Source organism: Erpetoichthys calabaricus, chromosome 4 (genome assembly GCF_900747795.2).
Source record: "Erpetoichthys calabaricus chromosome 4, fErpCal1.3, whole genome shotgun sequence".
NCBI lineage: Eukaryota > Metazoa > Chordata > Cladistia > Polypteriformes > Polypteridae > Erpetoichthys > Erpetoichthys calabaricus.
Window position 1 is genome coordinate 39,258,794 of NC_041397.2, and position 25,742 is coordinate 39,284,535.

At 35.7% G+C, this 25,742-nt stretch overlaps 2 protein-coding genes across 2 annotated transcripts; one reads left to right on the forward strand and one right to left on the reverse strand.

The window, feature by feature from the left end:
* Positions 1 to 8,927: 8,927 nt before the first annotated feature.
* Positions 8,928 to 10,119, reverse strand: LOC114651028 (olfactory receptor 2AT4-like). The gene has a single exon (XM_028800983.2). It carries the CDS (start codon positions 10,116 to 10,118, stop codon positions 9,168 to 9,170), a length of 951 nt encoding a protein of 316 aa, XP_028656816.2. The 5' UTR covers position 10,119; the 3' UTR covers positions 8,928 to 9,167.
* Positions 10,120 to 21,294: 11,175 nt separating this feature from the next.
* LOC114651029 (olfactory receptor 6N1-like) lies at positions 21,295 to 22,316 on the forward strand. The gene has a single exon (XM_028800984.2). The coding sequence runs from the start codon at positions 21,319 to 21,321 to the stop codon at positions 22,279 to 22,281; it is 963 nt and encodes a 320-aa protein (XP_028656817.1). The 5' UTR covers positions 21,295 to 21,318; the 3' UTR covers positions 22,282 to 22,316.
* The last annotated feature ends 3,426 nt before the right edge of the window (positions 22,317 to 25,742 follow it).

Below are 25,742 nucleotides of genomic sequence, written 5' to 3' on the forward strand. Positions count from 1 at the left end.
ACAAAATATTCACTTTTTGTTGTTCTACAACCTATATGAAAACACACAAAAATATTGTTTAACTTTCTTTACTCAATGTAACATACAACATCCAAGTGAAAGTTATAATAGCAACAGTTTGGAAAACTAATAATAAATTAAAAAATTATAAAGTTTGTATTAGTAAAGGACCACACACACACACATTCTCAAGGTGTCAGTGTCAGCACTTGGTGGAACCACCTTTTGCTTTAAGTAAACTGTACAGCCTTGAGTCTCTTGGGATTCTTTTGCACCAACTTTGCACATCTAGACCAAGCAGTATTTGCCCACTTGTCTTTACAGAATTGATCTTTACAGAAATGATGACATTCAGTGAGCTTGGATGGTGACCACTGGTAGCCCAAACTTCAAATCACTCCACAGATTTTCAGTAGGCTCCAGGTCTGGGCTCTGCCTATGCCACTCAAGGACATTCTTTTTTCTCCTTCAGCCACTCTGTGGTCAATTTTGCTGTGTCCTTTGGGTCAGGCATTGTTTGTTTAAGGCTTTGGATTGAAAAGACAGTTAAAAAATCTTCTAGCATTGTTATACCATGGAAGACCCAAAGAGTGTCTGATTTAAAGAGATCATGCCATAGAGCTGTGCGTAAATGGAGGAAAACTAAACTAACTATCTACTATGAAATATTGAAGGTTAAAAAAGCAGAATACAATAACACAGTCCGTCTTGAGAGGTGCTGCTTTTTCTCTAAGATTATAAATAACAATGCTAGTAATCCCAGAGTCTTATTCTCTACGAATCATCATCTGCTAAACCCAGGTAACATAAAGGAATGCCTCCAAAATACTTCCAGTAAAACCTGTGAGGCTATTGCTGCATTTTTCAATCAAAAAATTAATGATATTAGAAATAACATAGTATATCTCCCCAACACTGTGGATCCTCCTAAGCCCCAGTATTCCATTATAAACAAATTAAATTCTTTCACCAGGATAGATTTACCTGATTTACATAAAATACTTTCTCAACTGAAACCCTCCACCTGCGTCCTTGACACAATACCAATAAGGTTTTTCAAAGAACTATTGGGCGTGCTAATTGATAGTATTCTTGACATAGTAAACTCGTCATTAGATATGGGGGTCTTCCCAGACTGTCTTAAGACTGCTGTAATTAAACCCCTACTCAAGAAAAATAACCTTTACCCCTCTGCTTTTGAAAATTTTAGACCCATCTCTAACCTGCCTTTCTTAAGTAAAATTCTAGAGAAGGCAGTCATTATGCACCTCAATAAACATGCTATTCTTGATATGTTTCAGTCAGGTTTTAGAACAAATCACAGCACAGAAACTGCACTCGTTAAAGTAGTAAATGACTTGCGGGTAAATGCAGACAGAGGCCATTTATCTGTTCTCATCCTCTTAGATCTGAGTGCCGCATTTGACACCATTGATCACAATATTCTTAGAAATCGCTTTAGTCAATGGGTGGGCCTCACTTGCAGTGTCTTAAATTGGTTTGAATCCTACCTGGCAGGGAGAAAATTCTTCGTTAGTTGCGGTAATTATAACTCAAAGACACATGATATCCGATATGGTGTTTCACAAGGCTCTATCCTGGGTCCGCTGCTTTTCTCAATCTACATGCTTCCGTTAGGTCAGATTATCTCAGGGCACAACGTGAGCTACCACAGCTATGCTGATGACACGCAGCTGTATTTCTCAATAGCACCTGATGACCCCGAATCCCTTGATTCACTAACACAATGTCTGACTTGTATTTCTGAATGGATGAATAGTAATTTTCTCAAGCTAAATAAAGAAAAAACTGAAATTTTAGTGATTGGCAATAATGGATACAATGAGGTTATTAGAAACAAACTCAATGCATTAGGATTAAAAGTCAAGACGGAGGTAAACAACTTAGGGGTAACTATTGACTGTAACCTGAATTTTAAATCACATATTAATCTGATCACTAGGACAGCATTTTTTCACTTAAGAAACATAGCAAAAGTTAGACCTCTTATATCATTGAAAGATGCTGAGAAATTAGTTCACGCTTTTGTTTTCAGTCGACTAGATTACTGTAACGCACTCCTCTCAGGACTACCCAAAAAAGACATCAATCGTTTGCAACTAGTTCAGAATGCAGCTGCTAGAATCCTAACTAGGAAAACAAAATCCAAGCACATCTCTCCAGTTTTGATGTCACTACACTGGTTACCTGTGTCATTCAAATTGACTTTAAAATACTGGTTATGGTTTATAAAGCCTTAAATAATCTCGCTCCATCTTATATATCGGAATGTCTGACACCCTATATTTCAAATCGCAAACTTAGATCCTCAAATGAGTGTCTGCTTAGAATTCCAAGAGCAAAACTTTAAAAAAGTGGTGAGGTGTCATTCTGCTGTTATGCACCTAAAATCTGGAATAGCCTGCCAATAGGAATTCTCCAGGCTAATACGGTGGAGCACTTTAAAAAACTGCTGAAAACACATTACTTTAACATGGCCTTCTCATAACTTCACTTTAATTTAATCCTGATACTCTGTATATTCAATTCATTATAATAACTACTCATGGTGGCTCTAAAATCCGTACTAACCCCAACTCTCTCTTCTTTTTCTTTTCCCATTTTTTTGTGGTGGCGACCTGCGCCACCACAACCTAATCAAAGCACCGTGATGTTCCTACATTGTTGGATTAAAAGCCAGAAGTCTGCATGACCATCATCATCAAGTCCTTCAAGTGGGAACCCTAAATACAAAGAGGACTGCTTCATTTATGTTAGGTAGAATGCCCAGAAGGGGCTGGGTGGTCTCATGGTCTGGAACCCTTACAGATTTTATTTTTTTCTCTCCAGCCATATGGAGGGTTTTTTTTTTTTTTTCTGTCCCCCTGGCCATCGGACCTTACTCTTACTCTATGTTAATTAATGTTGTCTTATTTTAATTCTTACCGTGTCTTTTATTTTTCTTTTCTTCATCATGTAAAGCACTTTGAGCTACATTATTTGTATGAAAATGTGCTATATAAATAAATGTTGTTGTTGACTTCAAACCCTGAGGTTGTGGGTTCAAATACTACTACTGACACTATGTGACTATGAGCAAGGAACTTGACCTGTCTATGCTCCAATTGGAAAACTAAAATAAATTTAACTAATTGTATAATAAATGTTGTAAGTCGCCTTGGATAAATGTGTCAGCCATGTAAACAAATGTAAATTTCATTGTCTTGTTGAAATTTGATGCTGTTTTGCCCCTTCAGTTTTTCCTTCTAGCCGGAGAAGTGCCCCAGTCTCTCATCGAGCCCTAGGTTGCATGGATTAAATAAAACTGAAAAAAATATTTTTGTGTGTTCAGGTGTGACAGATCTGCAATTTTTAAATAAGAGATACTTATGTTTTTAGTGTATTTTGCTCAGACAAACAAGATAAACTAAATTTATGGGAGATTAACATCAAAGCATTTTGCAGTCCTGAATTGTACCAGTAAACTATCACCATAAAACATCTGTGTAAAGAAAGCAGAATACCAAGGAAATGGCTGTGATGCCTCAGGTCATATTGATTATTTTATAACTTGGTAAATGGAGAAGCATTAAAAGATCAAAAACTTTGCTAATTATTTTATGGTTTGGGAAATGAAGAAGCTTAAACAAATCAAAAACGTTGGGCGAGTCATCCATCATACGGACAGCCATTCATTCAAATGTTTGTAATATCACATGCTTTTGGAAACCAAAGTAATATTTAGGTCCGAAATATACCTAAGACATCATACGTTGTTAATACCGTAAGTGCTAGGGAGTGATGGGCTGTGCAGGCATTATTCATGTGGTGCTTATGTGGTGTGTATGTGTATATCTATGTATGTGTTAATCTTAAGGTGTGAAAGTAGACCAATCCAGTAACAAACTGGATGAGTTCACTTCCCTGAAAAATACATCTAGGTCCAACAAGAAAGATAGGATAATCCAAGGATAATACCACAATTATACCATGTGTTTTCATTTTAGGCTGCAAAGCAACAAAATGTGATTTTTTTTCAAAGAGGGTGATTCTTTTCCATATCCACTATGAACTTAATTAAATTTGATGTGGTTATAGCCAAGTCATATTACCTGCAATTCCCTATGATATTAGGCTTTTTTGGCATTTCTGACACCAAGCTCAGCAAATTTATTGTACCTGTCATAGGCATTGTAAGAATGACAAAAAAACAAGAGAAAGGTTTGGGGGATCCACCCTCGTATACTTGAACAAAAAAAGAATGTTTGTATTATGACAGAGTAATCACTTAAGACTGAGCCTAACATACAGAACATTTGCCTGACTACTGAGAGGGTATGGCAGTTTTTTAGAGATTCAGGGGGAAGAGGCAGGTCCTTGAGACCAGAAGTGGAAGTGATGAAAGTCTTGGGGGTGAATGGGAGTTCTCTGGAGGAGGGACTGGAAGTGTCATTAGGTGGGTTTGGCTTCTGGGTATCTGCAGAAGAAGGAAGAGAGGCATAGTACACCATGTCAACCCCTGGTCCAGCATTATCACACTCTTAGTCGAGCTCATCGTCTGCTTCCCAAGCACACATGTGATAGCATATAAAGCCTTTTTAAATGTTGTTGTTAAGTTGTTCAAAATGGCTTGACGTCCAATATGGTCCTAGAAGTGCAACCTATAACAGTGAGAGGGGAGCAAAGATTGTGCGGTTTTGGTCCCTGAAATAAAATATTGAACTTTTTAATTATAAATCTTTCATCAGATTAGGACAGCTAGATTTCATTTAAATGAAGAGATGAGATTGCCCTATTTTGATGCTAAATATTTGTCACTATGCAAAAATCACACAGTAAGTAACCTATATGTTCTCTTTTTTGAGGAAGTTGCCCCAGACAGACAGACAGACAGACAGACAGACAGACAGACAGACAGACAGACAGACAGACAGACAGACAGATAGATAGATAGATAGATAGATAGATAGATAGATAGATAGATAGATAGATAGATAGATAGATAGATAGATAGATAGATAGATAGATACTTTAATTAATCCGAAGGGGAAAATTCACAATATTATCAGCTTATGAACAAAGTTGTTGAAAAAAATATTTTTACTTGTTTTAAAATAGTGCCAAGCCACAAAATCCAGATGAAAAAAATAGGACACCACTTGTTTAGTTTCACAAACACTGTTATATACCTGTAGCTGTTTTACTTACATATTTTTAAAAATATTTTGTTTTTAAATCCCATTTAAATTGTATTTCTTACAGAGGAGCTGGACTCAGAAGATTTAGTTTTTTAGGAATCCAAAAACAAACAACCTGCTCCACACATTAAGAAAATTCTTCCACAATTGTGTTATTGATTGGTTTAATAAGATATGGGAATAAACAAGGTTTTACCCAAGATGTAAAGCTTTCAATTATTGTTAATATAAATCTTTAATTATGTGTTAATGCTAAGATATACAAGAATTAAAAGAGTGAAAGCTATACATGGTCTCCACTGTTTATCTGTAAATCTGGATTTGCATAATAATCATGGTAAACTGATATAAGTTCTAGTTAACAAGATTTTCCAGACAGATATCCAATCATGTAACTATTAAAACTGTACTGTTACAGTTTTAATAGGTGTAAGCCATTATATGCAATACTTCACTTTAGAAGATCATTTTTAAAACAACGTTGATTTCAACAGTATACCATTACACAAAGCATGTACACTTTACAGTTTATATTAAACACAATATAAATTACATGCAGAAGCTTCTATCTGATTATAACATTTCTTAATATGAAAACCTTAGTGGTCTTTAATTACAAAGGAAAATGTTGCAATTCATAAAATGCAAACTTTTCTACACGTATAGATGTTTTCAGAGCAATCCTGTCCCAAACGAAACGATGATGATTAATCAAAGGTTATCAAAAAAGATAGTCATTCCTATATACCCACATTTATTTATTTTTGAGTTACCATTTTATTTAAAAAGCTTAGAATAAATGGCCCATTAGGCAAAGAGTAAGTTGTGATAAACTGAATTTTGTAAAATATTAGAGTTTAACTAAAAGTAACATTTTTAAGGCTGAATTTGCCTAATCATCCAAATATTAATCAGTTTCTTGATTCCACTTGAATTTAGGGTTGTGGTGTTTTAGGAATTTTTTCTAACTTTCTTATATTTGTAGCACAGCGCATACATCAACAGCTTCACAGATCCACCGTGCTGGGTTTGAATCCTGCATTAAGTCATTGTTTTTTATAGGAATTTGTACATTTCCCTCATGTCAGTGAAGACAGTCTTTTTGGTTCTCCAGTTTTCTTCCCACATCCCTAAAGTAATTAGGTGATTATAGACTGGCCCTGTTTGTGTGTGTGAACTCCTCTGGGCTGTTTCCTATGGAGCAGTGTTTGCACAAAGTTAAATAAACGAGCAAACAAACAAACAAACAAATACATAAACGTAATGTGACAGTAAATACATAATAACAGAAAAAATGTGAGAATAAATAATTCAGTGTATCACAAATTATGTTTGTTTCTTTGTGTATTTAATTTCTTCATTTATTTATTTCACTGATAGCACGTAAAATTAAATAAACCCTGGAATGAAAACTGTCACGTTGATTTGTCAAATTTGAGAGGGCGGGCTCTACAACGTGCCGTTTATTGATTGGTGAATCACCCGCAGGGTGGACTTATACACTTTAACAGAGTGGACAACGACGGGGGTATGAAAGTAGCCATAGTCACCTAGAGCAATGCTTTTCAACCAGTGTGTCCCTGCACGGTACGCCGTGAAAATGGTAGTGTAGCACAGTTGGGTCTGAACCTGAGAGGCAAGCTCTGCAGGTGGTCGAAACCTGGCTGAGGATGATAGGTCTACCTGGAAAAGCTGGCATTAAAGCAGCTCCATGATCGTTATGTTGCAGACACGGCACTTTGAGCACTTTAGATGTGTCTCCAAACAGCTAGTCCATCTGCCCTGGGTGAGTGAGCGCCAGCGAGCCTCACAGCATTGATGGTTTGTGAACATACGAGTCGCCTCTGAGGCAGAGAGGGGTTAGCAAAAGGGAGAAGCAGCTTGGAGATGCCACCAAAATGATCACTAAGTGCGGTGCCTGTGAACGCTGATCTCAGAGCTCCTTTTTTACCTGCTTCTCTGGCAGTCCCGCCCCTTCGGGCAGTTGAGCAGGTGTATGACATATAATGCATTTGTGGTTAGTAACAAAGTGGTGTGCTTTGGGACGATTTTAGTTAAAAAAAAGTGTGCCACCGCAGAAAAAATGGCTTAGAGAATTCACTCAATTTAACCAAAAAGTAATTGAGAAAATGTCATGCCTGAAGGAAAGAAGGGCAAAATTTATGTTCAAGGAAATATAGGTATCATGATCATAAAGGCAGAATTTAGAGATTTAGGTTGGACTTCTCCTTTAGGTATAGTACAAGACAGGTTGGGGGGTAAGTTATGTTTTAAGATGTGGGGGTCTGTGGATCTTACAATATGAGCGTCTGGAATAAACAGGTAGATAGATATTATAATTAATATTATTATTATTATTATTAAAGGCACTATATAATAGATAGATGTGAAAGATACTATGTACAGTAATAGGTAGATAGATGTGAAAGGCACATTATAATAGAAAAGTGCTACTTCAGTCCACCCCCAATTTTTTTCACCAGCCGGCACTGTAAGTGTTTAACAGTTACACATCACTACATGTGTGGTTTTTAAAAGTATAGTTTTGAGCATCGTTTCAGGCAATGTACCAAAATCTCAAATGTATGTTTTATGCAATGTCAGTAAAAGAACCTTACCTTATCTTACTCACTCAAGTGACATAATTTTAAAACCATTTACCAAATACTTATTTTTATGTAATATGTCTCTTTTGCTCCTGTAATATTCACATGGAGAAAAATTATGTACAAAAATTAAAAACCAGAAAAAAGTTTGAAAGATTAATAACTTCACTTAAAATTTATTTTTAATTTATAATTACAGTGTAGAACAAAACACAATTCAGGACAAACAATTGAGGATGAAGATCGCCATGTAAGTTAGATCATTTCAAACATTTTACAATACAGTACAAACAATTTTAAAAGTGTTTTTTTTTCTGTTACTGGGAGCTCAAAAGTTCAGACCTTCATGTTCGTGCCTGTTAATCATCACTCATTTTGCAATATAATAAGTTAATGTCATTAACAGAACTTTCCTTTTTTTGAACGAGGTTCCAGAAATAATGTGAAAATGCATTTTTATACTGTGGTGGGTTGGCACCCTGCCCGGGATTGGTTCCTGCCTTGTGCCCTGTGTTGGCTGGGATTGGCTCCAGCAGACCCCCGTGACCCTGTGTTCGGATTCAGCGGGTTGGAAAATGGATGGATGGATGGAATTTTACATTTCGAATGATAGAATTCACTATAATAAAAGTTATAGCAACCACTTGCATATTTAGTATGGCGTTTCTGTAATCTAAAAATAGGTTAGTCCTCTTTCTTTTAACTATTGAATCCTAAATCATATATTATAAAAATGATTTTTTGTTTCTAAAAAGAAGTACGACAATAATATAAACAGAAACTCGGATTTGTTCCTCGTGATCGAAGGAAAGCATATTAACAGAGATATCATCCTATTTTAAGGTTACAGGGTTAATCAGCGTTACTAGTTCTGCAAAGAAACCAGTGTGACAGATGAAGAACGCTGAATGCTGGGGGCGTGGCGTGGAAGGCAGGGGGCGTGAGAGGCCGAATATTCAACCTGCAGCCGGTGGAAATTGTGCTGCAGCACCAATGTGGCCGACGTGGCTTCCTGAAGGTCTGGGAGGTTGGATTTGAATTAGGATGCTATTACTACACCAGGTGGGGGTCAGCTGAGAACGAGCCCTCAGTACATTAACAAGGGAAAAAGAGAGAAGAGTATTAAACAAAAACGTGATGTGCTGTATCTCTCAGTATTTTCTTAGAGTATGTATTAATTTCTGCCGCAAGCTCCTTTACAGCATTTATTCAGTTTTAGACTCTCAAGGAGAAGAAGTTAATGCAAAAACCTTAAGAACAAAGCCAGATCACAGAGGATAAATCACGGACGCTATTTTATCCATGAAGCGGTTCAGAGAATTTAGATTTAAATTTCAGATTAGCCAAGCAATCCTAAGAAACGTTAGGGGAAAGGACTTACAGATCCATACAACAGTTTCCCCATAGCATTTTTAATGTCTTTATTTCTAAAGCTATAAATCAAGGGGTTAATCATGGGTAAAAATACAGCGTATGACAGAGTGATGAGCGTTCTTGCCTGGAGAGAAACTGCTTCAGATCTGACGAGTGCGTACATAAAAGCGCTGGACGCGTAAAAGGTAAAGACCGAAAGCAGATGTGAGCTGCACGTAAGAAAAGCTTTCCGCCGACCATCTCTAGATGCAATTTTAAGAATCGAGATTAAGATTTTCGCATAAGAAGCAATCACGAACACAAATGGGAAGTTGATTCCTACTAGCGCAAGAGTAAGTCCGAGCTGGATGACTGCGCTGGTGTCCGAACATGCCAGCAGCAACACGGGGGGAAAGTCGCAGAAGCAATAAGGAATCGTGTATGGTCCACAGAATTGCAGATGAAGAGTCTGATAAACCGAGACTGCCGGGAAGCTAAAACCTGACAACCAAGTACAGCCGGCTAGCAGAATGCATGTCTTATTAGTTATAATGCTGCTGTAACGCAAGGGGTTGCATATTGCGACATAACGGTCAAATGCCATCACCGCCAGCATGAAACAAACCGTGCACTCCGACGACAGAAAGACATACATCTGTAGGAAACACGCCGAATATGAAATTATGTTGTCGTGAAGCAGGAACGCGGATAACATTTTCGGACTCACTGTTGTCGTGGTCACTAAATCGACAAGAGACAAATTAGCGATAAAAAAGTACATAGGAGTGTGCAACCTGCGGTCAGCCACGATCAGAACGATAACACATACGTTTCCTAATAAGGTAAATATATAAATGATCAAAAATAAAGCAAACAATTCTTTTTCATAACTTTCAAGACCAGGGATTCCACCAATAATAAACTCTGTAGCTGTGATTAAGGATCCGTTCATTTGTGGCATCTGAAGGAGATTGGAAGGAGCTGTCAGGGGAAAGAATATAAAACAGTTAATCAAATTCAATTACTTATGGAGGTTGTTATGGTTATCACATGTTTAATATAAGTAGTCGAGGGGACACTATCTAATGACACTTTCACGTTAACTGAAATCAATAGTCATGGAGTTATATTAATTTGTTTTTAATTTATTAAGAGATCACGATGACCTCCCCCGTTTTACTCAGTTACACTGTAACTGTGAATTTCAACATTCATGACAAAGCGAAGCAACTCAATGTGTCTGCCATCATGAATTACTTAACACAGCATGGAATCCAGACACTTCTTTGAAAGACTAGGGTTGCCAGACGTCCCTTATATACGGGACATGTCCCATAATTGATCATTTTGTCCCCTGTTCCGTACTGACTTTTCAGGGACACCCAAATGTCCCTTATTTAGTTAATTTTTCAAATTTCATAATACAAATATATTTTTACTACCTTCTTACGGTACTTAGTTCTAACTTTATAAGTAATTATACTTTCTTTTCTCAGATTCTCTTGATGAAAATAACCCAAATGTAACGAGGACACTAGTGTTTGCTGCCTGTTTGTAACTTGTTCAGTTGCAGTGGTTAGCTGAGGACAGCGACACTCTTACCGTTTTGCTCTCCAGCCGCGCTGCTGTGCAGTTCTGTATCAGCACTGCAACATACAGTGTGTTGTTACTACTTGCCACGGCCCACTTTTTTTCTAACTGCCTGTATTAAGTAATAATAATACAGTATTTCTCTGTTGTCTGTATTAAATAAATATTTTCAAATGATTTCACTTTTACAGAATTTGTTTTTAGCTTGTATTAAATAATTTTCAAAATCGTTGCTTTATGTTTTTAACTTATGTCTCTACTTTTAAATAATATATTGGTCTGGGTGTGTAGGGGGCATGTATAAATTTATATATATATATAGTAATATAGAGAAAGATTTTAAGAGTGTCCTGTATTTCTAATTTTCTAATCTGGCAACCCTATGAAAGACTAACATTTTAAAATAAGCGTTGATACTTTATGAATATCAAATATTGTTTGCTACTTTATATCATAAAATTTAAGTCATGATTTACACTGAGGATAATTTTATTACTTTTTTAATTCATGCAGTACAAATTAATATTATGTCATAAATATGCTTTTTTCTAAATTTTTTCCTTTATATTATTAATAAAGTTAATATTATATGCTTCTTCTGCAACATTTTGCTAGTACACTAAATAACATATTTAAAAATATTCAAATGTAATTACAAAAAAGATGTTTGTACCAATATACAGTAGAATAAAAGTTTGTCTTTATTTATTAACTAAATGCCATGCTTTTTATAATGCACCAATTAAGACAAGGACAGACATATTTTTAAGGGAGCTGTTACTTTAGAATGGAGTTGACTCTTACCTGTGTCTCGTTCTGTCTTTTGGCAGCCTAAAACAAATTCATAAAAAATTAACGCAGGGTGAAGACATCCACAGTGTAAGCCCAAAGGTGTATTAGTCCTTCTTATCTCTTTGTTGTGCTGGGGGCAATGGAGTGAGTGCCAGTCATCACTGGGACTAATTATCTATCCATCTATTTCTAAACCCATTTATTCCAGATATGGATTGTGGGGGCTTGAGCCTATTGGGATTAATTACGATTTTAAAAAAGTTTTTTTCTAATGTGGATGCTAATAGACATGTTACAGTTAATGAACACAAAGTAAGTATTAAACTAAATGCTCTAATATGCATATTTTACAGTGTATTGATGGTTGGTATATGGCTTTTACCATCTGCTATTGACCAAGTATTCAGATCAATATGCCAGTATTTATTTTATGTAGTGCCATTAAGAGCGTGTATCATCACAGGGAAGTTTACTCAGTAAATAAAATGAATACAGAGGAAAAATTAGTAAAAATTATGAGGAAAGAAATGAAAATGGCAGTATTTACAGACATTAAGACGATCTTCAAATTCAAAACTGAATTTTATTTGTCACATACAAATTTTACATATGGTACATATGAAAGTGAAGTTTTAAGTGTAAAGTTTTACATATGAAGTGAAAAGGTTTGTTGTTAAACTCCAGGGACTGTGCATCAAAGAAAAATCTAAAGGACAAAACATCAATTCATGACTTTATAAATAAAAATAAAAATGAATGTAATTGAAAATATGTGATAAATAATAAAGATAATTTAACTTAAATAACTTAATGTAAGAGATTTAACAATAGGACATCATGTAGTTACTTTCCTTATTCAAGATGAGGATGGACTATAGATGGAAGCTCCTCCTCAGTCCCTCTGGACCGGGCCTTAGGCATATGTACAGTTTTCCTGACCACAGCACAGAGAAGAGGCCATTGCTGGGATGGCTGGTATCACTGGTCATTTTCTTTGTCCTGGTCCAACATTGCTTGGTGTAGATGTCCTGGAAGTTTTGGGAGTGCACACCCAATGATGTGTTCAGCAGATCCCCACCACTCTCTGCAGAGATTTGTGGTACCTCTGCATGTTGCTCCCAAACCAGTAAGTAAAGTTTCCTGTCAAGATCCTTTCAATGGTGGATATGTAGAAGTCTTTTCATAATTGGGAGGGCAACCTGAAATCCCTGAGGAATCTGAAGAGATAAAGACATTGTTGGGCCTTCTTTATCAAGGTGTTTATATGTTTGGATCATGTTAGGATCTCTGATGTGGACAGCAAGGTATCTAAAACTGCCCACAATCAGTGTTAGGGCTCGTTTATACTTCACTCTCAGAACGTGTTCGCACACGCATCATGGCTGCCACGCGTTCCCAGCGTTCATTTGACGTGTCCTCTGAGCAGGTCCTCAGAAATTAACGCAATGCGTGCGCGAGTTGCTGTCCCAGCAAAAAGTCAGGGGCCGCAGTGAGGTAAGAATTGAAATGTGACGTCAGAGTCTCTGTTTACTATCTACATGTTTCAGAAAGGCATTTTGAGGATTCTCTGGAATCAATGTGCCTGCTTCAATGTTTGATGAATGGCTCGAAGTGGTGAAGCAAAATGCCAACATGCTGTACAAATGTATTTGTGGTGCTTTTACATTCAAACATCACATATTCCCCATCGTAATGACACGATACATTTTAAAAGTCTCACATACCATCTTCTATGCCGTCTTTTTTTTTTTGCACCTTCACAACAGCAACAGCATGTACAGTGCTGTATTTGAGCCACAGAGAAAAAAATTAAGGACATGGTGAAAAGGTGTATTTTGTGATTAAAGTGGAAATTTCGGCTTTAATCTCGTAGTTTAGTTTATCATTAAAGTAGACCGTCGTAAACGTCTTCTTAAAATCAACCCAGTTGTTAATTGCTATGTGCTTCTGGGGCTTCCTCCTGACCTGACAGCAGCCGCAGGCAGCAATAGATCACCACACAGAACACATTAAATGTATAATATTCCAACTCTCTGCACATTTAGAATCCTTAGATTTATATTTGATATCACTTTCATAATGAAATGCATTAAAGTATGTATGTTACATTTTACAGATAAATCATTAATTTCATTTGAATAATGAATACTGTTAATAATTACACACATGGGGGTGACACGGTGGTGGAGCGGTAGCACTGCTGTCTCGCAGGGAGTCACTAGCTGCTGTTTCCTGCCTGGAGTTTGCATGTTTTCCTGCTGGGTTTCCACAGTGTGCTCCGGTTTCCTTCCAAAGATATGAACATTTGTGGATTTGGTGATGCTAAAATGACGCTAGTGTGTGTGAGTGCTTGTATTTACCTTGCGATTAGCTAATGCTCCATCCAGGGATTGTTTCTGCCTCATGCTAGCTGGAATGGGCACATCCCTGGATTGATGGATTTAATCATTAAACATCCTTTTCAGAGAGGATAAGGTGTCCTCAGAATTTAATGGATGTTCCAGGCAATCTCACCGTGATGATATCTCACTCTGCAACCTGGTGGAATCTTCCAGATTTATGTAAAATATGAGCGCAAGTACGAACAGTAAAATGCTTGCGTAGCAGTAGCGTCCACTGGAGCATGCGTTGTGTCGCGTGAAGTAAAAACCTGTAGAGTCTTGTGCAGCCATTTATATATAGAAGAAGTACAACAGAGGACTTAGAACACAACCATGTTGAGTGCATGTGTTAAAGGTGAGGAATAATGAATTGCAACCACCCAGTTGAACCACTTGGGGTCTGCCTGTCAGGAAGTTAAAAATCAAGTAACACAAGGAAATGTTCAGACACAGGTCCTTGAGCTTGGTGATGAGCTTAGAGGAGTTCATTGTGATAGAAGTAAGTTTCAAATTTGAAAAGCACATATGTGAAGGATACTCAAGAACAGAATGTAACAATAAACAGTTCAAAGCAACAGAAATTGAGAAATTACGTGTATATCTTTCATGGCTAGAAAAGTATTAGCAATACAATGTTGTTGAAAAGCAGGGAATGTTTAAAGTCATACTAGAGCAAAGGGAAAATTAAACTCCATGTTGTTAATGTCCTCTTAAAAGAAAAGAATCAAATATTTACATTAAAAACAATACATATTACATGTGTTATATAGCATATGTAGTATTCTTTGGATTTATTTTACACTTTTTCTAAATATTTCAAATAAATGAAAAATAGGAAACATTTTTGCTTTACAGTTTATATTTACTAATACTTAATAATATTGTACACACTATAGAATTTTTATGAGGTCCACAACTATTGCATATACTGTAAATGTGACTTCTAATTTATCCATTTAAATGTGAAAGGCCTGAACTCTCTTGTCAGGCCTTGTTTTTGCCGAGCACCTTTTTTATAGATATTATTACTATATCTGGTATTGTACTCATCCAGTTCCTTTAGCAAAGCCTATTCTCGCTGTATTATCATAGTATTTCCCATTACCTGTTCTCTCAAGGGTAAGTGTACTCGTCAAGTTCGTTATCGGGTTGGTCTACTGTTGCACTTTAAGATGAACACACATATACCTAGCTATATGCATACACACAGACCCTAACCACAACCAGTGCCCCATGAATGACACACACACATGCTGATTAACCTTTAGCACTTTAAACCACACAAGTGCTTTAGGGATAACACAGCCTGTCACTCAGCACTTCAAGAGACTTAATTATTATTGGCACGAACAACATACAATTTTTTAATGATATCTCAGACCTAAATATTACTTTTGGTCTACAAGAATACATTTAAACATACAAAGACTCAGCACTCTTGACTATAGGCCATTTATCAGCCTAGAATATCTTCTTTACATACTGTTCCCTACTATTGAGTGGAGCTCTCACTCTCAGCCCTAATAAACCTCGCAGCACAGAGGTAATGGCAAATATCCAGCTGCACTAGGTGGTCAAAGAAATCTAACATATTATTTCAATCACGCTATAGACATTAAGACAAAGCATAGAAAAGTTAAAAGCAGCATGGTATTTATTACAAGAATAATAATAATACCACTGGAACAAAGAATAATAGAAAACAGGTACTGATAGGGAAGCCTGAATATATATAGTCTTTAGAAAAAGCTTACGAAAAAAAGCAGAGATGACAAGGATGAATGTCGCAGGGCTGTGTTTGATTTAGCAATCGATGTTCATGATGCTTTTCTGACAACCAGTGACGTTTTCGTCCGTTCTTCTTCCTCCCTCCTTCCTTACTTCCCCACTCACTTCTCAAACAAGGCATATTTATTCTAAAATTGTACCAGGGGATTTTGCATGTTGGGATTGATAGATATTCTGATTGTCTGGCTGTCAATATGAAGAATTAATTCACTGTCCATTTTCCCAAACAATAAAACCTTTTATGTTCTGTGAGGTGTCGGCAGATCTTCCTTTGTAAAATAATTAGGCATCGGCTCAGTCTTCCTTCCCCAGGTTATAAAGTAATTGAGCCACCAGCATGTCTTCCTTTCTATGTTGGAACAGCTGTTTTAAAAGTGAGGTGTAAGGGAAGAAAACCTGCTTTGATTTGTCCTAAATGTAGTTCATCTGTTGTCTTGTCTTGAACAAAATATAATGGAAATATAAACCAAAATGTACAGATTTTGTACCTCACAACACTCGCATCAACAGGCATAAGTCATCGTAGTACTCTTGGTAAGATGCCAGTCCTTCTCATGGTAAACATATACACAAACCTTTATTCAGGTCGAGGTAATTTCAATCCATCTGTACATTCTGAAGCCAATTTCTTAATTTCTGAGAATCAATGTCTAAACTACCTGCATCAGCACCCTAGGAGTAGCTCCATTAGAGGAATTTCAAGGACCTCCAAGAACAACTTCTATATGTCTCTGTCTCTCTACAAGTTTAACTGAGCCTGGGGAACCTCAGATGTGAGATGCTTAGGACCCACCCATAGTAAATTGCTAAGTAATCTCAAGTGGTTCAAATTACTGTAGTCAATCAGAAGCCATAAGCCAATATTGCCCAATATTACCAAGCTTATCACCTTGTCATAGAAAGTGGGACACTCCATAACATGAGGGATAAGCCAATCAACTTTTACCCAAGAACTTACCTATTCCATACTTGCCTCCACTTCACTGCTTAACCCTGAGCAAGTCATTTAACCTGTGCAGGTGCCAAGTCTGAAAAAAATATATATAATCCACTGTATTACAGCTATGTAAATGTAAGGTGTCTCTGGATCATTTTCATTATGCAATGGCAATTTATAATAAAACAGTTGGAATCTAAAGCTTATGGCTATGATCCTAAGTATTGAAGCAATAGATTCTACCTCATGTAAAGAGAGCAAGCCACTCCTTTCCAGGAATGGACAATAATGTCAGATTTGGAGGTATGGTTCATTTTCCAGCTTTATGATACTTATCTTCAAACAAGTTCCATGCACATTAAACGGAACGGTCACATTCTTTAGCAGACATGGACACTCATACTGTTGCTGGATAATTTGCTTGACTCAGACATAAAATATTAAGCATACTCGTATGTGCCTTTGTTTGGGAGACATATATGATATGTGTGCATCCTGAGAGCCAACGTTTCCAAACGACAGACATCAAATAGAAAACACCCTGCCTATAATATTTTAGAAAACAGAAACTGTCACTGAAGTCATACATAAGATTTGCAGCATTTCTGGAAATTAACTATGCATAGATATGACAAAATCAGAAAAGCACCACTGATCATCAACCTCAGCTCCAACATATTTGTTGGATTAACTTCCATAAATAATTCCCCTTTAAATGAACAGGTGAGCATAGTTTTTTTTTTCCTTCTGAAATCAATTTCTGTCTGTTTCATTTGTTCTGACCACTTTAATTTGATTGGACTTATTGAAAACGAAGATGCACTGGGCTCAGTATTTGAGCCCAGGCTAATAGCCAAGAGCATTGCATAGACCTACTAGTTAATGCTGCAAAAATGTCTCTTAAATGTTTTGCTAAAAATCTCTTCTAATCGACATGATTGACTATTAGCAACCTTTCCCCATTTTTTGTCTTGTTGCGACACTTGGTACCATCTGCTATGTTGTCAAAGCTTTTCCTCCACTTCAGGAAAGAATAAGTCAGAATATATGAGCAATTATGGCAGATTCAGTGTCAAAACAACACATAAAGGATTAATGGCCATAGTCTGTTTGAAAGCTGGTAGATGGCCACTTACACTAGATAGAACAGACTTTGACTAAATAAGAAGTGCAAAACAATAATGAACTGATTTTGATGTAATTGTATTCTGGTGTGTTCTTTCATCTTATTTATTTGCACTGGCCCTCTGATATTAAACAGTTGACCTGCAGTGTTATAGATTTGAAATCAGAGTCTGAATTTTTTTGTACAGTATATAATTTTTCTGTTGTATATAATTAATGTATGTGTTTTATAATTTATTGGTGTTGGAATTGGTGCTAGTTTGTACATTTTTATTATTTTATGATTTTTGTTTTTTATTTTGACACTCACTGCATGCCCAACCAACCTGGAAAGAGGTCTCTTTTTGAACTGCCTTTCCCAAGGTTTCTTCCATTTTTTCCCTACAAGGATTTTTTTTTGGAAGTTTTTCCTTGTCTTCTTAGAGGGTAAAGGCTGGGGGGCTTTCAAGAAGCAGGGCATGTTAAAGCCCATTGCAGCACTTCTTGTGTGATTTTGGGCTATACAAAAATAAATTGTATTGTATTGTATTTTCCTGTAGCCATTTTTTAGGTCACTGAATCCATTTTTGCTGCTTTTTTTCCTAGAATTAGGCCACTTTCATGTTGCTAATATATGTGGCATCTCCCCACAATGCCATTTTTGTGTACATTGGTTTGTTTAGTAGTTGTTTTATGGTTGCTATGAGATGACATCCAAGACTGCACACTGTGTGACATCACGGTTCATTATGTCTAAAATCTGAAGTTTTCTTTTTCTGAATTATTCATGTTTGTTGGTGTTTCTAAAGACAAATATAATCACATGTAGGTTTTTGGAGTTTGGGAAAAATGTAGGTTCTGAATTTTGGGTACCACTTTAGATTTTCAGTTTTGACGCTAGGTTTCTGAATTTGCTGCAACGACTTCTGACTTAGTGACAACTCCTATTTATCCTTCTTCTCTTTGCCCTTGTGGCATGCATTTCCCCTTATGTGGCACAGCAGTTGATTTATAAGACATTTATCATTTTTTAAAATATTTTAGGATGATAATTGAGTCAACTTTTTATCATTTACACACAAATGGGTCTTTGTATCATTGTAGGTATGAATCCCCACTGGAAAATTATGTCCCAATTATAAATGTTCTCTTCTTCATTAATTAGTGTGCCAAGAGATCTCAGATTTCTTTCATACAGTAGTAAAATGAAAACAGAAGTGTTATCTTTTCAACATAAAGGTGTGTATGCTATAAAATATGTATTTTCCAGAAAATGTTTATCAGGTAAATGTAATTTTTTAAGCAAAGAGAAAACAAATATTACAACACATTATTAGTTAAGATAATAGTAATACTCTTAAAAGAGTACACTATTTAAAGATTTGAAGTAAAATGTGGCTCTGAAAAGATAAAAACAACTATTTTAAAAACATTTTATAAAACTGTGATAATTGTATAAAAAAATGTAGATAGCACTCAGCTTTATTTTAGGTATTGATGATAGGTAGCATAGTGCTGCAGGTGATAGTAAGATTGCCTCATACTGCTGGCTCTCCCATTCAGTTCGTAACTGAGCACGCAGCATGTAGAGTTTACATATATTTTTGTGTCTTTCATCTGCACTGCAATACAGAAATGTGCTATTAAATAGACTGGTAGGTTTTCATTTTTGTAATGGGTAATGTCATGTTTGGTGATGTTATCACTCTGTTCAAGTCTGGTTCTGGCCTTATGTCTAAGGCAAGCAGAGAGATTCTACCTCCCCACAATTCTGATCAGATAAAAACAGCTTTGGAAAATAAGGAAATAGTTGGTGGGTGTTTTTTGCTATTACTATTTACCTTTTAGAAACAATAAACCTAAGAAGATTGCTAAATTTAATAATCTTAAATTTGCTTTGGCATTTCCTCTATATAGGAATCAATCAGTTCTCTAAAAATTTGTGATCTGTAGCATGTCGTGTTTTATATTAAAGGGCTGAAAAGTCAATTATTAGCTCAATCACTCCCAAATTGTATTTGGTGAAGACAAAAATAAAGTTAAAGCAATAATAAAATAATAATAATAAACATACTACATATTTCCACACTATATCCATCCATCCATCCATTTTCCAACCCGCTGAATCCGAACACAGGGTCACGGGGGTCTGCCGGAGCCAATCCCAGCCAACACAGGGCACAAGGCAGGAACCAATCCCGGGCAGGGTGCCAACCCACCGCAGTCCACACTATATGCTCACTATTAATACAAAAACATTACTAAATATTTGCCTTTCTATTAATATAAAGTATGGAAACAATTCTAATGATGCTTCATGACTTCAGCCACATCAAGAGATACTTCTAAAAGCAGTACAGCAGCACAGGGACATCATTATGCATCGCGTGAAGTTGTACCTGTGAGGATTTTCATCAGGCAGTAATTACTTCAAAAAAAGCACTCATTATCAATTCTTTAGGGGCACCCTAATTAAATAAATATCTGTGAATCTACAAAAGGTCTTTGACTTTCATTCTTATTCTAACACTAGCACCAGCAAGTTCGGTATGTGTGAATTTTTATTTTTAAATTTGTAAGAAATGTTGTTATATCTTTATAATTTCAGAAAAGGAAGGCTGTTTTTATTTAGTATAACAGAGTTGTCATGAAAATTTATGTTAAGCAGGATGCATGCTAAGATACATTAGTAAAGATTAAATAGATTAACAGGATTTATTTGTTACACAATTTATTTTACACATTACGATCATTATTTTGGCCTGATTTCTTTTTTTCTATTTGTATGAAATTGTACATGTTTAACAATACTCTGCCATCTAACAATGGATATCACAGCTCACTCTGTCTCTATTTCCTCATACTAAATGCTCCAGAGACAGGGAAGAGTGAAATAAAAAGGGCTGAGAACTTCCAGCACATCCATGCACAGAAAAGAGGATCAGCTCTGAGACCACTGGAGTTATCTCCTATGTGAGTGGAGTGTACAGCACAAAAAAAGTTGTAATATTGATAATACAAAAATGTTAAGATATGTTTTACTGTTATTTCCCAGAAAAACATTCAGATCGAGCCACTAAAGTGTTTTGTTGTGTTTTTTAGACTGTATATTTTAATAGGTGGAACTGTAGACACTACAATGAAACCCATTCAATTGTTACCCCTGCACACCATGTACACCATCTAATTGTATTACTGGTCTGTAATTGGAAAGTGCCTTGCAATGATTTTAAATTACATGTATTTGAATTTGGATCCTTTATTTATTTAAACTAAAGACTAGCAATAGTATTGCAACAGCTTTAGGATTTATGAACCATCACAGATTAGTTCATTCAGAAATATGAATCAAATTACCAATCTCTGCTAAATTTGCAATAGCAAATCCAACACATGTATTATTTTATTGAAAAGCTGCCTTTGGATTATGTGAATATGATTCTTGAAAATCAACTAAGCAACTTATTATCTTAATCACATATTTAAAAAAAAAATTAAAATTCCACACTTTATTCCTTTTTCATCTGTTATTATTTCAGCTCCCACTGGGTGGCAAACCTTTTGTGAACATGGGATCCTCCAATCAAACAATCACTACCATTTCTGAATTTATCGTCAATGGGTTTTCTGGACTGCAGGATGAACAATCCCAAATCATAATTTTTGTGTTACTTCTTGTCATTTATATAATTGTGTTACTGGGAAATCTCTCAATTTTAATCCTAATCAAACTAGATGAGGCTCTTCATACACCCATGTACATGCTTATTAGTGTTTTAGCATGTGTTGATATATGCATTCCTTCTGTGACTGTGCCAAAAATGTTGACTAATTTTGTATTCCACACCAAAGCCATACTTTTTGGATCCTGTCTCACTCAAATGGTTTTCTATATTGGCATTGGTACAATGGAATCCTTTCTACTTATGGTCATGGCATATGACCGGTATGTAGCAATATGCAATCCCTTACACTATCCAACCATAATGACGACAAATCATATTGTGAAATTATGCTTCTTATGTTGGATCGGTGGCATGATGACCCCAATGGTGCCTTTGTATCTTGCTTTAAGGTTACCCTTTTGTGGACCCAATATAGTTTTGCACTCATTTTGTGATTATTCAGCAGTGGTCAGGCTAGCTTGTGCTGATGTCACTTTAAATGCCATTGTTTCATTGACCATAGCCATGTCAGTGTTGTTAATTCCTTTAGCTTTTATAGTCTTTTCTTATTTTAAAATAATTAGGTCTGTTCTTAAAGTGGCTTCTTCCGAAGGACGGCGAAAGGCATTTTCCACTTGCGCTGCCCACTTGTTTGTTATCACCATTTTCTACCTTGTTGCAGTGTTTGTCTTTATTTCTTATAGAATCTCAGGGTTCTCTGCTGATACACGCATTATGGCAGCAGTGCTCCAGAATCTGATACCTCCCATGGTGAACCCTGTCATCTACTGCCTGAAAACAAAAGACATTCAGAAAAGTTTTTTCAGACTTCTTCACCGAAGAAAAGTAACAAAGAATGATAATTAAGGTACAAGTTGCTTCAAAATAGAGAGTGTGTTTTGATCTTACTATTTACAGGTTTGCTTCAAGTTAACAATGCCTGCATGATAACCACACTTGCGATTTTTACCACAACAGCTTGAGTCTGTGTTGGAGAAATGATTTTGGATAAACAATTTAGCAAGACAAAGTTGTTTTAAGGTCATCACACTTGAATTGGGGCCATAAAAACCTTGACTGAGTCTGTATTTCTGAAAGGCCACCTCTGGCTTATGTTCATATTCTTTGATGATATAAAAAGGTTAATTTACAATGAAAGAACACTGTGGTCTCATTACGTTTTATGATAAATGAAGGATTTTTTTTCTGCAGCACACTGCACTCACACCTTTTCTACTTTGAGTAATTCATTAGAAACAACAGTTTATCTAGACAGGTTGCATTAAATAAAAAATGGGTATTAAAATCCAGCCTCAATAAATCATTTAATAAGTCTGTGCTCTAATTCCTAAACAGAATATGAAACCTACTATAATGTAACCTGATTTTCTAAGTTAAGAAGAGGTATGTATTAAATTAACAGTAATAATAAAAATAATATATCCACATCCAGAAAACAACTTATTCCAGTTCAGGTTTGAGATGACTCGAGACCTATCCCTGACACATCTGAAACACATGAAATTTGAGAAATAAAGGAGACCATTCACCATTTGTTTAGCTAATAACTAAGCTGCCCTTCTGGTAAAAGGCCTAAACCAACCCCAGATGAGACACCGTAACACTTTGTCATGAAGTTTAAATTTAAAACTGGAAAAAAAAATTCAAACTGCTCTTAACTTAAAGCCAACTCTTATTTATGTAGGTGGTTACACCACTAAATCTATTATGCTATACTGTACTTTTCTTTGAAAAATGTTTTTAAAAACTTCCTGTTCAGCAGAGCTGAATATATTTGGGTTTCCCGGCTGGGTGAGGGGATGTACAGAAGCTTTAAAGGATATTTTTGATTTTAATCCGTTTTTATCAAGTGTACATTGTATATTGTGTAATTATTAATGATGCACTTTTTGTTGCATTGTGTTTATTGCTATGTAAAGATAATAGACTCTAAGAGTTTAAATAGCAGTGCATTAAGGTACTAGCCTGCCATAAATGAACTGTGCACAACAAATGACACGGTGCTCATCTTACTAAAATGTATAAAGTTCAAATGCCTTAGGAATTTTGCATTTTACCTTGTTTTATTGCCTAATGCCATTTTTTTGTGAAACCCATACCTTTGTGTTAATGTGTATTTTTATAATTTGCAAAATAAATTGTATTTTGGTATTTAACAAATACATTTTCTATTTCTATTCTAATTTATAATATTTAAACATGTTCCCTACATGTCTATATCACATATTTGAGTACCTCATTCATTAAAAGTTTATTACTGGCTCGAGTGTGTTTTTTGATGAATGAAATTCAAGTGAAAAAGTTCCTCCATCCATTGGTTTTCTGAGCTGGCTTTTCCACTAAAGAGCAATGGTTACCTGTGGCCTATACTGGCAACACAGCAGCCACTAACCTATTTTGGGATGCCAGTCTATCACAGGGCATACACAGTATAGAATGTGAAGATTGGGCCTATTGTGACTCTTCAATCAAGCTTCTCTAAATTCAGGTCTTTGGGTATGTGGAGGAAATTCTGTGAAGGAAAACAAATTGACACCTCACTACATGCCACCTAGCCAGAACGTCAGTCTAGCATTTTGAGGTAGTAGGAGGAGCCACTGTTGTGTTGCCTTGTCTTGTAGTGTACCATATTAAACTGTAATGGAACTGAAAAAGTTGGCATACAAGTGTTTGACAATTTAGAAATCTTTTCTAGATGATATAATAAAAAAGAAAAAAATAATAATTATGCAGTACGATGCACTTTATCTGGCCCAAATGACCCGCTGACTAAAGCACTCAGCCATACTGTAACTATTGTTTCTGTTCCCATGAACTCAGCTCTTAATCACTAGAATTAAATTTCACACACCGGTGCAGTGCAAAGGCTTTCAGAGAAGCTGGTAACAATGTGAGCATCTCCTAAAACAGTAACAACATGGTGTGTTTTCACTGCTTGGTTTGTATATTCATAGTGGAAAGATATGAAAAGTAGTGTCAGTGAAGATATCCAACCATCCATGGTATCAAAATTCATATTTGTAAATGAAGGCTTCATGTATTCTGTAATAGCTTGCTTATCAGTGTAATCTTGATGTCTACATTTCCTATTAAAATCAGCAGTATAATATGTAAAGGTTCACCTAATTGTAACACATTTTTATTCTCAAAGTTAAAATAATTTAAAGTACATCTCTGAACAGTGTTAAGTATATATATTTTAAATATCATTTAAATAAATAACGCCATCTTATCAGGTCATGGAATTGTCTTCTTTTTTTAAAAAATTTTTATTGATTTTATTGAAATCACACAACATTCCATACAAACAGATCAATTTTACAAGAATAGGATTGAAAACAAATCAACCCCCACCCCTGAGATAGAGAGCATGGGCAGCAGAATAAACCTTAAACCTAATAAAAATAAGCAAATAGATAAATTAATAAGTGAATATAGATAAATGGAGAAGAAAAAGAAATAAAAAGAAATAGGGAGAGAATCTGCTTCCTCAGTGCTTTAAAAGCTTATTCTAAAATGCTATTGATTAGATCCTGCCAGGTTTGGAAAAATTTCTGCACAGATCCTCTAAGTGAGAATTTTATTTTTTCCAATTTCAAATACTATAATATTTAATATCACTTACCCACTGATTTAAAAGGGGAGAGTTAGGATTCTTCCAGTTGAGCAAGATAAGTCTCCGTGCCAATAGTGTAGTAAAGGCAATCACAGTTTGTTTGTCCATCTCCACTTTAAGCCCCTCTGGAAGTACACCAAACACAGCTGTTAGTGGATTAGGAGGGATTGTGACACCAAGGCTGTCTGAAAGGCATTTAAAAATCTTGGTCCAAAATTATGTTAATTTGTTTAGAATTGTCTTCTAAAAATACAAGGAACAACAAAGAAAGGAGTTTCAGTGTTGTGTAATTTATCTTCACATTAAAGTCAGCAAAATATTATTTTGCTTTAGAATGTATTAATTTTATGCTAAATGTTGTAAATCAATTTAACAAGATTTTTAAAAAATATTTATAGTAAAAGGATGTGTAAAGTATGGCACAGTGTGATGGTACAATACTCACAATTAGAAACAACAAAAATTGCCGTAGTCAAGTCAATTAGAGTCACTGTGTTCCTTTAAAATCCCTTAAGATAAATTAAAAGCTGATGCAAGTCTGTTCAGAGTTTGTAAACACAATGAAGTCCTTAAGGGACAGAAACGGCTTTGTTGACTCCTGAAATAATTCCTTGAGAATTCACTGAGATAGAAGCTTGAGTTCCACACAAAATGTCAAATAGCAGTGTGGCAAAGTAGCTGTCACATCTGA

Bases quoted from the DNA above. Each gene is read 5' to 3' on its own strand.
- LOC114651028 (XM_028800983.2), bottom strand. From the start codon at position 10,118: ATGCCACAAATGAACGGATCCTTAATCACAGCTACAGAGTTTATTATT.
- LOC114651029 (XM_028800984.2), top strand. From the start codon at position 21,319: ATGGGATCCTCCAATCAAACAATCACTACCATTTCTGAATTTATCGTC.